The 16,339-nt window shown below is 44.8% G+C and overlaps 1 protein-coding gene and 1 pseudogene across 1 annotated transcript in view; both read right to left on the bottom strand.

The window, feature by feature from the left end:
* The window catches only part of KIN10 (SNF1 kinase homolog 10), a 42,019-nt gene extending 30,204 nt beyond the window's left edge, over positions 1–11,815 (bottom strand). The window contains exons 1-3 of the mRNA XM_086486324.1: positions 11,521–11,815; positions 11,056–11,422; positions 10,771–10,955 (exon numbers count right to left, since the gene is read on the bottom strand). Coding sequence (XP_086342450.1) covers positions 10,771–10,955; positions 11,056–11,260 — 390 coding nt within the window. The 5' untranslated portion in view covers positions 11,261–11,422; positions 11,521–11,815. The remainder of the gene's footprint in view (positions 1–10,770; positions 10,956–11,055; positions 11,423–11,520) is intronic.
* Positions 11,816–12,058: 243 nt separating this feature from the next.
* Positions 12,059–16,339, bottom strand: LOC147436931 (polyphenol oxidase 1-like; annotated as a pseudogene).

Here is a 16,339-nt window from a genome sequence, read left to right on the forward strand (position 1 = left end):
GCAGGCATTGTTTGAAAACTTGGGAACTAAGCTTGATTTTTCATCAGCTTATCATCCTCAAACAGATGGTCAAAGCGAAATCGCTAATGCCACTGTTTTAGATCTCCTCAAGTGCTATGTTTCGGAACGACAATCCGAATGGGAACAGTACTTACCAATAGTTGAGTTTGTGTATAATAATACCATACATTCCTCAACTGGTAAAGCCCCCTTCGAAATTATTTACGGGAAGCCACTCTTACTTCCTATTATGGTGACCAAAGAAAACATCTTCGCCGCAGATGAATTTGTGCGCAATATTGATATTGCCCATCAACAAGTAAAGCAAGCAATTCTTCGTACTCAAGAGCAACAGAAGAGAAAAGCAGACAAGCACAGAAGGAATCTCAACCTTAAAAAAGGACAATATGTCCTGCTTCGGTTTGAGAAAGCTAGATTGAAAAAGCGGGTCGGCAAAGGGAAAGTTGTCAAACTTTCCCATAGATTCTACGGCCCTTTCAAAATTACAGATAAAGTCAATGATGTGACTTTCAGATTGGATTTGCCTTCTCACTGGCGCATCCACAATGCTTTTCATGTCAGTCTCCTCCGACCATATGTTGGACCTCCTCCAGTGGCGCCAGTACAAGAAGATCCTCCAGAAGTCGAAGAGACTGAGGCAATCCTTCAACCTGAACAGATAATACACCACTCGGAGAGGCAACTCAAGTCGGGGAGTATACATCGAAAGTATTTAGTCAAGTTCAAGAATTACACTCCTTTAGATGCAAAGTGGATGACTGAGTCCGATCTCAAGGACTACCCTGACATCTTGCACAGTTATGTTGACGCTCAACAGTTGAGGTCAACTGTTTAGAACCAAGAGGGATGTAACTAAGTCAGACTTTGTAAATAATTAATTTATTTACGAGAAAAGAATTATCTAATTAGTTGTGTGCACACCAGAATAGAACTAGCAATTCTAAGGCCTCAGGTGAGCCTAAATGCGGGCTGGAATACCTCACAGGGACCTTAGCAGAAATTACCCTGAAGCCCTAGTGATTGGGAAATCGGGTCTTCAGAAAGGGGTAAGCAGTAGCCTCAGATTTTAGGCTCAGGAAAAATACGCGCGTCAGTACAAGCACATGAATGAGATGGGATCCTTAGAACAGTGACCCTAAGGCTAATAAAGCTAATAAAGCCTTAGGGTAAGTTTCGTTAAATTAAATTTAACGGTCCATGCCCGTGCGGGCGGCCGGACAAGTGTGAACAGGTAAAGGCGGTGCAGTGCCGGTGCGGCATTGCGCCGACAGACCTTTGGTGTTCTCATAAAAGAATCATTGGTAGCAGTTGTTAGTTAGTTGCACATTTTTAATTAATGAGCTAGAAGTTTTTAAAGTCAAAAGTTGAATGGTTTTTAAGTTTTTAAAGTAAGTGTGTCAAGTGGCACACTTACCAATGCAAACTAACTCTCTCACTCTCACTCTCACCCTCTCTCTCTTCCTAGCGCCCTCTCTCCCTGATGGCTATTTAGGAGCCCCCCTCCCCCATTTTCAGGGCTGGCAGTGCACCTACCCCCCCTAATGTGAGCGTGCTCTACGCGGTGGAGCCCTCCATTGAAGCTTGAGAGCAGCCCCTTGCGACATATGTGGTAGCCTTGTGCTCCCATTGTCAAGAACAAGTGATCTCACAGTCATAGACACCTTCTGGTGAAGTTTTATCGCGAGAAGCTGCCATAGACGCTCTCTTAGCAGAGTGCGGCTGCTGTAATTCTCTGTTTTCAGCCCCTAATCACCTCGATTAGGGCTGTTTTCAGCAGATCAGCCATAGAAATTCTCTTCTCTCTCCTTATCCTAAGTCTACATCAAGTTTGGCGCGATTCCATCGCGAAGAAGACCTCTGTTTCGGCGTAGGGGTGCGCACAGGTAAGAATTTCAGGTTATGTGCAGAAAATTACAGCAAGCATGTGCGTGTGCATTTTGCTTGTTTTCTCTTTTGTGTTCGATGCATGAATGAATGAGCATGAAGGCAATACATAACGGAAGATGGACTCTCCTCTGTGAGAGCTTCCGATGAGCTGTTTTGGAAGATAGACTCTCTTTTCGAGAGCTTCCAACCAGTCTCGCAGAAGATGGGAAATCCCCTAAGCAGAAAGAAAGTGGAAACACTTTCTCAGTCAGTAGTCAGAACAGAACAGAAGAAAGAATAGAGGACGGACGTATGCCCCGTTCCTGTGCTTGTAAAGATTCTCCCTTAGTAATAAAGATATTCTCTTTATGCAGGGGGACCAGCCCATCTTCTGGTCCCCAATGAAGTGTCAAGTTTTCTCGCTCCCTCTAATTCTCTTTAGTATTTGAAGTGCAATTAAACGTCAGTTTACGCTTCCGTATTTTTGTGACAATAGTTAACAAGCATCGAAGTATCATTAGTAGCTTGCTCATGAGCAAAATTAAAGTTATCAACATTAATTTCACTCTCTTTACTATTGTCAGCCATTCTAACAACTTTTAGGTGTAAACTTTTTAGGTATACTTTGACACTTCAAGCCCTAGTTGCTACTCCTCTTTACCCCTTTAGAAAAAGCACTCAAGCTACTGTACCCGCGGCTCGAATACCATTAATTGCAAAGAATAGAAGAGAGGGTCTTTCGACACCAAAACAGCACCGGCTCTTGTCAAGCTTATAATAGCTCAATAATAGTGGTTAAGCTGTAGGCAAGCCCCATAGGACTCCACTATTAAGACCATAGGTCTCGACCGTGATGCCCCGTTAACTGCACAAAGGCAGGCGCACTGCAAGGCTGAAAAATCCCTATTCTACTTACTCACAGGCAATTAATAATACCAACCATTTATAGCTAGCTTGAGGACCTCCCTTCTTGAGCAAGAAAAGAGAAACCTTGTGCTCTGATACCAATGTAACATTTAATGGTCTAAAAACTTATGTGTAGCGGAAATTAGCATGAACATAGTGGGCATTTCATTAGAATAGATTCTTAATGAGAATTACAAGAGTGCTTGGGTGGAGAGAGCAACAAAAAGCATAACACCTAGTTAGATAGCATCAACAATACTTTCAAAAGAGAGAGAAATTAAGCTATTGACAACAGTTGAGGACCGGATTTGCATGGAACAGGTCCCCCCTCCAAAAGGCTTTGTATTATGGTTTCTCCCATCAAGAGAGACATTGTACAATACAATTCTGTGTTCCTTCAAGACTAGCTAGTGCAATGAAGATGAAAGCTTCATGCACTAAGCAAAACACTTAGTAAACACAACTTTAATTATCCCTGTTCTCAGACCCAAGACCTCACACACCTTCGAAGATGGTGAGAGCTAGCAGGGTATGAGAGTAGATTGAGAGGAAGAAGGAGTATCTTACGAGAAAGATGTACATCTCCTCACATAATCACTCATATTAGAATAGCTTTAGCTTAGTAATTAGCTTGGTAGAGGAGATGAGCATGCATTGAAGCTTGGCTCTTGGTTGGATTTGCATCCACAAGCCAAGAGTGTGTCGATGTAGGCTTCTATCTCACAAGCTTGGAGTAGGTGATGAGCTCTCCATTAAAGCTTGAGAAGAGATAGTCTTCTCTTTCTTCACACATGAGATTGTGTGAGTGTGTGTGTGATAATGCCTTGCAAAAATCAGCCCCCTCTCTCTCTTGGGCGAGCCCTCTTGCTATTTGCTCTTGCTGAGCCCTCATTGGCTCTCCCCAAGTCAAGCCAATGACTATTAAGCAGCATAAGTGATAGCCTTCTGACATGTGTCCCCCTTTCCCCTTTTATGAGAGCTTTAGGTAATTAAATAATTAAACTAAACTCTCATTGGACCCCTTTGCCTCCTGGCCAATAGGAATCAGGCAAGCCATTGGGCTCCTATATGCTCATTGGACCCCTTGGGAGACTGTCCAATAGTCTTCTAGGAGACTTAATTCTCATTGGTTCTTTTATTAAGTGTTTTTAAATTAATTAAACTAGATTTACTCTAGCCTAATTCTCATTGGTCCACCTCCAAGGCCATCCAATAGGAATTGGGCACACCTTGTGGGCATCTGGGCTAGGGAGCTGACATGTGTCCCTAATTCCCTGTGTGTAAAGGGAGTCTCTGTGTGTGTGTGTGACTCTCTCTCATCCCCTACTCCCAAGGCTCGCCCCCTCCTATGTAGGGATTTGAAAAGACTTTTTGGTCACACACAAAGCATCCAATTTCCCCTGGGGTTGACCTTTGGACACAACCTTTGAATTTTGGAACCTTAGCATTTTGGAAGTCTTAATGGGCTGAACCTTAGGGTCTTTTTAGCCCATTGTTGCACATGGCTCTTTTGCAGATGGCCCCCCCTTTGGATCCCTATTTTCCCTCCTTTGGATCCCTACTGTGGCCGGTCTGCTAGCTTAACCAATATTCTAGCTTTTTCTCCCCTGGCACTTCCCCACATTAAATGATCAGTTTAATATGAGAAAATCATTTAGCAGAGTTAGATATTGATTATTATGACATTCTTAAAAATAATAAATGAAAAATGTCAAAAATAGGAAAAATAGGTTTAATGCACTTGAAAATGCTCCTAATGGATTCTGATGGTAATGTTGTGTGCAACCAAAGGATATGCATCTACTCTTAAGTGTCTGGACATGCACGGTCTGCAAACAGACTCACAAGAATGACAGATCACTTCCTATTCTAGACTGACTTGACTGAACAGAACCCTAGTCATGTTGTAGCTTGTCCACGGACACATAGGGTTGGATATGTCACGTGACAGCAAATGCTGAAATCTGTGTTTTCCGGGCTAAAACTATAAACGTTCCTTGATCTGACCGTGTGGCGAGGATCTGCTATACGGGAAGGTGAGATCTGCGATGTTTGGGGGTTCTACTGCGGTGTCTTGATGCTAAAAACTGAAAAGGTTGATGCTACGTCTTGTCACAGAGAATATGCAAAACGCTAGGGGACTATGCTGATCCAAAAACGCTAGGGCTGATCTGAGTCCTATTGCAAAAACGCTAGAGGGTCTGTAATCTTGTTGTCGCTAGGTTGGCTTGCAAATGCAAAACGCTAGGCTACTTGCTGGAATCTGCTACTGCCGGGGCTGATATGCTATGCAAAACGCCAAGCTGTCTTAATGCAAAAACGCTAGGCTGGATCTGGGGTCTGTGGCTGAAAACGCAAGGTTGACTGCTCGGGGAGTCTGGCTGAGAAGGTGCTTGCTAAACACTTGGTTCATGTTGCCTCTTTTGCCCAAGAGTAAGAGCACTGGGTTTTCTTATATACTTGCTTGTCAAATTGCCCTACCCAGTTTCCCAACAAAAGTCACTTAAAAATAATAAGTGAAAACTGGCTAAAATAGGAAAAATAGGTCTATGCACTGTAAAAATGCTCCTGATAGGTTCTAATGGAAATCTGATGATCATGTTGTGTGCAACCAGAGGATATGCATCTACTCTAAGTGTCTGGGCATGCACGGTCTGCGAACAGACTCACAAAAGTGCCAAAACACTTCCTAAGCTAAGTTGACTGAACTGAACTAAACCCATGTCATGAAGTAGCTTGTCCATGTACACATAGGGTTAAATGTATCCCCTCTTTTTCAAAGTAAGGTACTGGTACGGAACTGTATGGCGTCGAGGGAGATCGCTAACAGCGTCTCGAATCCAGGGAAGGACTCTTCGACCCACTCTGATACGTGGGTCATGCGATACTTGAACTTCATAAAGGTCTGCAACGCTTACTTCTTTGGGCCGCGCTGAAAGCGACACTAAGTCATCCGTGGCTCCTTCAATGCTTCAACTTCGTCGATAGTCATGCGTCTACCTTCTTCAAGAATCTCTAAGGATGAAAATTCATGAAACCACTTCCAACACAAAAACATGAACATACACATTCCATGTAAAGTGACTGGAAAAATACTATTCCTTTGAAAAAATTGTGCATGCAATGCAGATAAACAAAGTGACGAAGTGTCAAACCATTCATCAAACACACACAAACAATGGGGTTGAATCTTGACTTTCTGATCTAAATCAATCAACTCTGGCAAATCATAATGGAAATGCCGATGCTTGATGCTCAATACTTTTTGTGCTCTTTCGGATATTGTGTCATGCCAAGGAAGAGACATGAAATGTGAATTCCTTGGGTACAAAAATTTCATCTTTTCATGAGTAATCCGCATACATCCGTGCTAACCGTGCTCATCGTGCAATATGGCATGCCTATGAAAAGGGATCACATAAGGACGGTGACTAAAATACAAGAAAGCATCACGAATGAAACACTCAACAATGCGTACTGACTAATCATTTGTACACAATACTTCCTGTGGGGGTTCTTTGGACCTCGACTCGAGAGCCAAGATCGATTCTTCGTGATTAATCGAATCTACAATAAGGTTAGCTTTTACTAGAACAAGTATCAACTAAACGATCATCCTTGTGAACAAGCACATCTTTATCCTGCAAATCATCATGCTCGTGAATAATCACATCTTGATCATGCAAATCATCATGCTCATGAATAATCACATCTTGATCATACAAATCATCATGCTTATCATTATCATGCAAACCATGTGTGTTGTCACTCGTGCTCTGGGAAAGAAGAGACTGAGAGAGAGTCTCCTCCTGATTCTTTTCAATCTTCATCTGCACATTAGAAATGAGAGATGAAGAATGAACAACTTGCTCTCCACGAATGACAATGGGAGAGTCACTTTTGGCATTGAAAGTGAACCTATTTTCCGCCCAATCAATGAGAGTGTTATGCTCACGAAACCATCGAATGCCCAAAAGTATATTACATCCTGAAAGAGGAGAGACTACAAATTTTATACGGAAGGACGCTTGTTGAACAGTGAACAAAACATCAAGGCACTCGTGCATGAAGAGAGAGTCCATACCGAGAGAGAAGCCTGACACCTCGAAAGGAGATGTCTTGCTAGCCTCCAAGCGGGCTCTTTCGACAAGAGTCACTAATCAAATCATGCATACTGCCTGGGTCAAACAATATGACGAAACGCTGACCCTTCACATGACCATAACACTTACGAGAGACTCATCAATGGGAGGATCATGAGAGACTTGGGTCACACACGTGTTCTCATTTATTGCACTGACAAAGAAAGTGGGTTTTGAGGGTTCTTTAGAGTCGTTAGATTCAAGCTTAGGACATGTTCTTTTTATGTGACCCTTGATGTGACAATGAAAACAACGACCTTCCTTAGAATAAATGCTTTGTTCTTCCGACGTGATGTATCCCTTGTTTTGTCTTTTCATCTGGAGTGAGCTTAAGTTTAGCAATTGTTTTAGCTTTATCCTTAGGTTCATTTGGAGAGTTCTTTTCTGAGAGACTATTGGAAGATTGGTTAGCAGAGTTACCGTTCTTACCATTCTTATCGGAAATGATGACGTGGCAACTGTACGGAGGCTTCGAAAATTACGCTGACATTGCTGACGTGGCAGGCTGTACGGATTTTCGCGATTTGTTCTGACTATTGACGTGGCAGTTGTACAGATTTCCATGATTTACGTTGGTAGCTCTTTGGCATTGCTTTTGAACCAGAAGCTTTTGAGTTTAAAAACTTTTCATGTAAACTGCTTTTGGAGCCTAGGGCCTTTAAATATGAGGCCGTGGGCTCATTTTCTGGCATGCTTCCTGGAGAAGGTGCAAAGTCTGGAGTACCAGCTTGTACTGTGTTGATGCAATATAAAGAAATACCGAAAGGGGCACCAAGGGTTTGGGCCAATACTCTCTGGAGTGGAATTCCACCACTCCGTGTTGCGTATCGTCTCTCTCTCTCTCTCTCTCTCTCTCTCTCTCTCTCTCTCTCTCTCTCTCTCTCTCTCTCTCTCTCTCTCTCTCTCTCTCAGTTCAGTTGTTATTGAAGTACTAAAAGTCTGTTCAGTCTATTCTTTTCTGTTGGCACGTGATGCCCGTCTTGTGACAATGGTATAAGAGCATCAGGCGTTTGCTTTTCTGAAAGTATACCGGTCCTACAAAAGAGTAGATAGAGCTATTGGACTTTCACTTGAAGTATCTTCGACCCCCCACCCCGAACTTATTAGCCACTCCCACCCTTACTTCATCGCACATCGAGAGCGCTCTCGTCTTCACCGCTCGTGTCTTACAAGGCATAAGCCATAAAGATCACTTGCAAGAGAAGGATCCAAGATTTGTTTCGAGCTGTTGTTTTTCTAAGAGCTAGAGTGCCATGCAAATGTTGATCTCTATAGCTACCAAGCCGCACAATCCAAGGACTTCGCAAGCTTTCAAGATAATTTTTGCCCGAAGTTATATGGTTTCAGACATCTTCCTTCGGAGTGCAACTTCTGGCACAATGGGGTATCCTGAAATGCTTGCCATGAAAACCCTAGCAAATTATAATTTAAAATTCCTCAACATCTCTCAATAGATGTCTCTTCACAAGCTGATGACCTCGGAGGTCCATTGTAATTGCTATGTCTTGAGACTACCATCGCCGCCAGAGGAACATTGTTTGCCCAAGAGCTGATGGGCCATGTTGTCGTCGGCTACGACCTTATGGAAGCAACCTAATCCTAATATTTTGATGCCTGTTTCAAGATGGAAAGTCGGTCGACTTTTCTAGCTCGACTGATGTCAAGATTGCTTTTTAAGTTTGAGTTCTATTTGAGAACTTGTTTGATCATCCTGTTTGGAATTTGTTTGAAATCGATGGTATCTGTTTTGAACCTATCTTGGTGCCGCTTTGAGATGTACTCTGATTTTAATACTGGTTTCAATGATTGGTGATTTTACTCCCGGGTGGAGTAGTGAGAAATGTTGTTTTGGTATTGTTTGAACCTCTGAACGACGTAGACGGGATGTCTGGGGGAGCGTTTGGTTGTATGCTTGAAAAATGTTGTTGTAACTTCGGCCTGGACCTGGATGGTTATGAGGGAGGAGTATTAAGAAGAGCAGTGGTTACTCTCAGCACCTCCAAACGACGCAGGCTACGGTCTGGGGGGCATTTGGTTGTAAAAGGCCTCTATATCTCCGGCCCGGACCTTGTTAGGCTATGCGGGAGAAGGTTCATTGACGACTTTATAATTCTATGTCTTGTAACATGCATATGTGAGCATTTGTGTTACACTATGATGTGCCAACCACTGAATATTCCTAATTGGATGAGATTGTCTGGGTATGTAATTTTAGTGCATCAAGACACCCGTACAAGATCAGTGTGGTCTCGACGTGATGGCTAATTTTACGTCGTTGGAATATCAAGAGTCCGACATGGACGAGAGAAGGCAACTCCTTGATCAAAAGAGCCGAGAGGAGAAGCCAACTCCTTGATCAGAAGAGCCGAAAGGAGACGCCAACTCCTTAACAAAAAAAATAGCAAACTGATTGTCCCTCAGAAAATTTTTGAGCTAACTTGAGTTGTTTTGCAAATATGCTGTAATCGCGGACGATTACTTTCTTTCAAGGGGGGATGTCACAAACTGCTGACGTGTCAAGCCCTAGAGAATGGAGCCAACTTGCAGATCCCGGCCAAGGGCCTAAACCCTAAGAAGACAAGCAACAACAAAAGAAAAAGTCCTACCAACTTATGGGACCCCAGTCAATGGGGCCCAAGGTGACAAAAGCATTTAGAATAAAATTGGACCCTCACACATAGACAACGTGGAACTGATGGCGTGGCAGTTGTACGGAGGCTTCGGAAATTACAATGACAGTGCTGACGTGGCAGGCTGTACGGATTTCCGCGTTTTGCGCTGACTGTTGACGTGGCAATTGTACGGATTTCCATGATTTACGCTGACAGCTTTTTGGCATTGCTTTTGGACCAGAAGCTTTTGAGTTTGAAGGCTTTTCATGCAAACTGCTTTGGAGCCTAGGGCCTTTAAATATGAGGCCATGGACTCATTCTCTGGCATGCTTCCTAGAGAAGGTGCAAAGTCTGGAGTAACGGCTTGTATTGTGTTGATGCAATATAAGAAATACCGAAAGGGGCGCCAAGGTTTAGGGCCAATACTCTCTGGGGTGGAATTCTGCCACTCCGTGTCGCGTGCCGTCTCTCTCTCTCTCTCTCTCTCTCTCTCTCTCTCTCTCTCTCTCTCTCTCTCAGTTCAGTTGTTATTGAAGTACTAAAAGTTTGTTCAATCTGTTCTTTTCTATTGGCCCGTGGTGCCCGTCTTGTGACACTGAAACATGAACCTCAACATGGGAATAGCTCCCAATCCTTAGATGACAGGACCCCATCATGCCGAACACTGTCAAACGATAATGTCAACTTGTAGCGGCCCACCTTTCGACTTGTGCCACAATCTCCATTGGCCAAGATCAAAAAATGAAAGCAGCATGGATAATGGGACACGTATTGGGAAGCTAAACCAAGAGGTCAAGAATGGGCTCTCTCGACAACAATACGCGGAGTGTCCATAACTCCTCCTTTTTGACATATGTCCACCAAAAGCTGCACCATGGGAATGGACATTGGGGGGGGGGGGGGGGGGGGGGGGGGGGGGGGGGGGGGGGGGCCTCAAACTTTGTGTCGGCTGGCTCTCATCTCAAGCTCTGTATGAAGGTTGCTCCCTAACATCCTCAAGCAGTCTCTCCAATAGATTGTATGTACTATGTGCTATACTGAGTGCATTAAATGACAGCATGAGTTCCATTCTATAAGGAAACATATCTACTCATTCCTTACCCGTAATCTTTCATTAATCCCTCTCGACCGCGTTTGTTTATGTTTTTTAAGGCCCCATTTTGCCTATTGTTCTTACTTGTTAAACAGCAAAACTGAAAGAGGACTGAAGAGAATATTAATACCTGTTGGAAAAACCGCCGAGCTTCATCCTCACCCAATCGCCCCTTCTCAACAATATAATCAAAGAGCTCTCCTGAATTTACGTACTCCATCAAAAGGTAAATATCTGTTGGAGTGTCGATTACTTCATAGAGTCGAATGATGTGTGGATGCATGAAGAGCCTCAGTATTTTAATTTCTCGTCGTACTGTAGAATGGGAGAAAAAATGATCAATAACCCAATGAGAAAAATTGACATGATTGCAAATATTATTACTATTACATGCCAAGAAATGAGTGCACGTTACCCTTTTCTTCCATATCCATCATTCTGATTTTCCGCTTGCTCAGAATCTTAATAGCTACTTTGTAACCTGTGGCTGCATGCTCGGCGACCTTTACTTTTCCAAAGGAGCCAATTCCAAGAGTTTTTCCAAGACGATAGTTGGCCAAGAATGATTCTGACCCACCATGCATGCTACCTCCTCCTCTCAAACTACCAGTGTTATCCATCTAAATGCCACTATGTGCATAACCTCAAATGAAGAGCAAAGAAGCCGTCAGGTTTCAAGATCGCTGGAACTTCGTGCTTCAGTGCTCACGAAAAACTTACTGCAGGTAGCCTTCCTTTTTTCTGTAAATTTCTGTTTATGATGGTAGCAAAATCTAAACAGCCTGGAGCAGAAATAAAACATTAGTAAGCAACAACATGTGTTCGTAATGATTGAAAGGTCAAGATATAACTAACGCGTAGTATGCACAGACAGGGGTACCTCAAGCAGTTAGAAAAAGGACAGAGCGCGTAGGCAACTTCTGCAGGAAGAGAACGCCCACTCCAAGCAGCCACAGGACGAGGCGAGAGGAGCTAGGGTCTGACAGACGGGCTCATCGCAACCTCTCTCTCTCTCTCTCTCTCTCTCAGAGAAGCTCTCAGATCCGAGCTGTCCAAATATGTCCCCGTGATCTTGAATTTGGATCAGGCCTCCTGTTCCCACACTGGAATGTGATTCGGGTGCAAGTCTGCAGACATCACCATAACATTTCCATGACTCTTTTGATTTGACTCTTCCGTCCTCGGAACGACAAAGGCCGATAGAACTTAGGCTGGGTTCACAAGGCGCGGCGGCAATAGGTGTCAACCAATTAATTTCCCCCAGGTGGAATTTCCCGTTCAGACGGCGCAGTGGGAGATTGTAAACTCTGCTCCACGTCACGGCAAAGGAACATGAATTTTCTTCCGCCACCCCTATGTGATCTTCCGACCCCCCCCCCCCCCCCCCCCCCCTCGCCCGAAGTTCCTTCCGCCCTCCAGCTCAACTCCCCACCCAATCTTCAGCATCCACGCACGCAAGAGCTTCTGACAGCCTTGAGCGATTCCGCCTCGCCTTGTGAACACCTGCCCGGTGGAAGCTTTCTTCTCTCTCACCTTCCGCCTGGAAGACTGTATGCTTTTGGCTTTCTTCCACCGGCATCGTCTGAACCCAGCCTTAGGGTGGGAGTTAGGACAAAGAACCCTCAAAACTTTGCCACTTCATGATAGCTGTCCACCATGACTTCTTGACAACAAGTGATAAAATCACAAGGCCCGCTCATATAAATATATTTGGAATCCACAAGAGAAGAATAGGAAGGTGGGAATGAAATGAAGATAGAGGGAATGTGTTGTGTAATTGTCATTGCATTCAAAAGAGAGTTACAAGAGTTGTATGAAGAGAGGTTAAGTCCAAAAAATTTGATAAATTTTTATTTTGTACATTGCGAGGTAAGTAGGGTTATTGATGGTGGGGATGGAGGATTGGATGCACCTCCTTTTCTTTTTTTTTTGGGTGTCTGGCCCCCCCCCCCCCTTTCAAGTTGTGTTTTTTTTTAAATTATTATTATATACGTTGATGAGTGATCACACCAAAAGCAAAATTTTATGGCGCTCATGGAATTCGGTCTTGGGTTTCTCACCCAAATGTGTGTGAGTGTAGTTTTAAGTCCCATACATAGCCAAGACTTTTCCCTTTAAAGCAAAAAGAGAGTGCATAGTCAAAATAAGAAGTGTTGGCAAGGCCTTTACTAAAGCAAGGTGAGAGCTACAATATTCAATCAAAGGGCTCTTCTTTCACAAAGTCCTGCATAGCTTTTTCACTTGGGATAGAGCAACATAGATTTTTTCCAACTTTAAGGACACACAAAATAACACAAATGATTGTTGGTAATTAACTACACAACTCGGAACAAAACAAAATAAGAGAGTGTCTCCCCCAGCCACTTGTTGGATTCGCATGCATCAGAGAGGTTATCTTTCACCTCTTCATCACTATCTACATCATAGCAAAACTGTAGGTGTAGGATACAAGAAACTTAAAATCAAGGAGACAAGATTAAAAAGTTAGCTAACCATTCATCACAAGATCTATTAAGGACCAAACAGAGCCAATTTCTTGGATTTAGCATGCTTAACAACAAAAAAACTCTCTAGTGTTAACTTGCAACACGAAAAAGACATTGAGGTGAGAGGAGGATGGGATGACAAACAAATATCCTAAAATATGTTGCTGCTAATGAACATCAAGTCTCATGTTTCTTTCTTTCAAAAGGCCAAAATGACCTATGAGACCAATCTATTACAAATAGTGAATCTGATACCATGTCTGGGTACAAAAGAACTAGAACAAAAATACTACTACTACTATTGAGAGAGAGAGAGAGAGAGAGAGAGTCATTTAAAAAAAAAAACTGATTTTGTAGTGATCATTTTTATTAAAAAACTTTTTTGTTGGTTGGCTACTTAACAGAGAGTTAATGGCAAATACACCATATCATAAAAGGAGTTTTGGAAACATGCTTTTGGGGGATAACCTAATTTCGTAGGTTGCTACTTATCGGAGAATAAATGGCAAATACACCATATCATAAAAGGATTTTTGGAAATATGCTTCTGAGAGATAATGCAACAGTAGGGATAGATAGAGAGAGGAGAGAGTGATCGTTTAAAAAGAACCCAACTTCCTAGGTTGGCTACTTATCAGAGTTAACGAGACATAGAAAATTGAAAGTGAATCATGGATGGAAAAACCAAGGGTGGGAAGAAAATTGGGCCGTAGAGATGTGTAGTAGAGATGTTTGTGTGTGCCGTAGAGATGCGCAGTCTCTATGGCACCGCATCTGAGCCTCTCCAAATGCAACTCCAACCTTCAAGATCTGGATCTTCCCTCCAACTTCATCTCCGAGCCTCTCCCTTTTGATTTGTGCCGCCGTCTTACATATCTAACTGAGATCGACCTCTATATGTTCAATAAGATCAATCAGTGCAGCAGATTGATTAATGAGACGGTGGCTTGGATGGCTCTCGCAATAGTGAGCTGGGGGGGGGACGAGCTCAAAGGCATGCTTGGTGTTGGCAACAATGTTGATGTTATCGGCCACCATATACTCGTTGATGTTCTCTCGAGGAACGCCCTGCTAGAAATAGATCGATACCTTGGGACCCTCCCAGTTGCCTAGGACCGAGAAGGGATCCAACTGGCGCCCCTAAAGGTCCACGAACAACAACATGCGCGACCCTACCTTCTCGAGCGGATTGGAGGGCATGGACATGTCACCAAATGGATCCCCGTTCAACACTGGTGTTGTCGCCAGTCCTAGCGTCACCATCGTCTTTGTCAAATCCAGTGACGCCCTCATACCCTGCCTGACGCCCTCATGCCCTGCCTCGCCTCGCAATTTGCACACCTCTGTGCCTGCCTGACCCCTTGTAAACACCTCCATCTGCCCTACAAAGTTGGGTCTGCTCAGCAACGTGGCCACATTTGCGTCCGCCTCCCTATAAACACCCTTATGTTGAACGGCCCGTCGAATGCCCTCTTAATAATCTTGTCCTCCACCAGCATCCATTTGTGCAGGCAGTCCTCGGTGGCTCGTACAGCTTCAGCACGTAGGCCAGCATCTGCGCCGGCGTCCAGCCTTCCTTCCTGGCCTGGAGGATCTCCGGATAGGAATATCCGCAGTCGGCGTCCACAAGGCGGACATAGTTGGAGTTGACGAACTTGTCTGCCTGTTGAGAGGCGGAAGGGCGTGAGCGGTGTGGTAGGATCAGCCTTGCTATCTGTCACGTCTATATAGGTGCCCTCGCTGTTGAGTTGTAGCTGCTTTTGCGAAATCCATGCTTGGGGGTAGCAGTGCTGGTCCACATTTGCATGGTGGAAGAAGAAAATGGGGTCGAAGGTGACAATTTTTGGGTAAGCCAGATGCCCGCCCGAGCCGCCCATGATGGTGTGGACGACGTCGTGCACCAGCCCTAGCGATGCGTAGTGCCCATACTGTTTGCCATCGCCATGCGTTTTCTCAGACCAGAAGTGGTCGGCGAAGGGCAGCCAATGGTTATGGTAAAAGACTACGTGCACGCACTCCACCAACATGGTGTTGACATTGCGCATGAGAGTGACATTGAGCTTGTCGTTCTGGGACTGGTAGGTGGCAGTGACATTGCGCACAGTAGGGTAGTGCTGAGGGGTGAAGGGGATACCCTGATCGGGCATAACATAGTGCGGCCTGGCGGTGGGGTTGAAAACATCAACAGAGTTGAAGGGCTTGGCGACATCGACGGGGACAATGAAGGGTTTGAGGGGGTTGGGAATGGAGGTGACGGAAAAGGATTTCCAGGCATAGACAAGGGAGATTTCAGTGGATCGAGGTGAAGACTTCAGGGAGGCCTAAGATGCGGGTGGTTTGGTTAGCACAGTCTCGGCCAATAAGGGAAGCGGAGCTCGTCGGCGATGGCGAGGACGGCCTGCTGTTCCGTGGAGTCAGAGATGACAGTGGAGGCGAGGACCTTGGCATGGCGGATGATGTACTACTCTAGGAGCATCACGTAGGGGCGGTGCGAAGTGGGGAAGAGAGGGCAGCCATGTTGGCAGACTGTAGTAGCCGCCCCACCGTTCAGGACTCCATGTCGTCGAAAGGGGCACGAGGCAGGCCATGAATGCCTGCTTTCTGATAGAAAGACCACTTGTCAGACGCAAGGAGTGCTTGCACAGCGCACAGAGCTAGCAAGAACACATCCCTCCTCATGTTCAGCCGATCCAGGCTTTCTTGCGCCATCTCACCGCCTCTCACCTGCATCGCGTGTGGGTAGAAAAAGTCCAGCATGTTCTCACGCACTATGGCCTTTGTCACATCCACCACCTTATCAGTATTAGCAGCACTAGCACTACTGTCTTGGCCGCCCAGCTGATACTGGTACACGATGGTGTCACAACCAGTTCTCTGGCCCCGTTCCCTCCTCCCTTCAGAACTTGAGGCTCCTCGATCTCTCCCCCAGGCGTAAGGCTCCTCAATCTCTCCGAAAATTCCCTCTCACGACCCATCCCTTCCTCTTCACTCAGCTCCTCATCCCCATCTGCATCACCAACATCGACTTTGGTTGGAACGAGATGGTTATGGAACGACAAGAAAGGGAGAGAGCTTGGCCTCGCTGAGAGTGAGAGAGAGAGTCATTCTCCCTCAAGGGAAGATCTCAAAAGATGCCTCAACTTTGCCTTTTCCCAAAATTACTCTCCTTGCAACGCGCCCCCTCCCAACACACACACACACAAAGAGAGGGAG

This window comes from Adiantum capillus-veneris, chromosome 17 (genome assembly GCF_014529385.1).
Source record: "Adiantum capillus-veneris isolate H3 chromosome 17, ASM1452938v2, whole genome shotgun sequence".
Lineage (NCBI taxonomy): Eukaryota > Viridiplantae > Streptophyta > Polypodiopsida > Polypodiales > Pteridaceae > Adiantum > Adiantum capillus-veneris.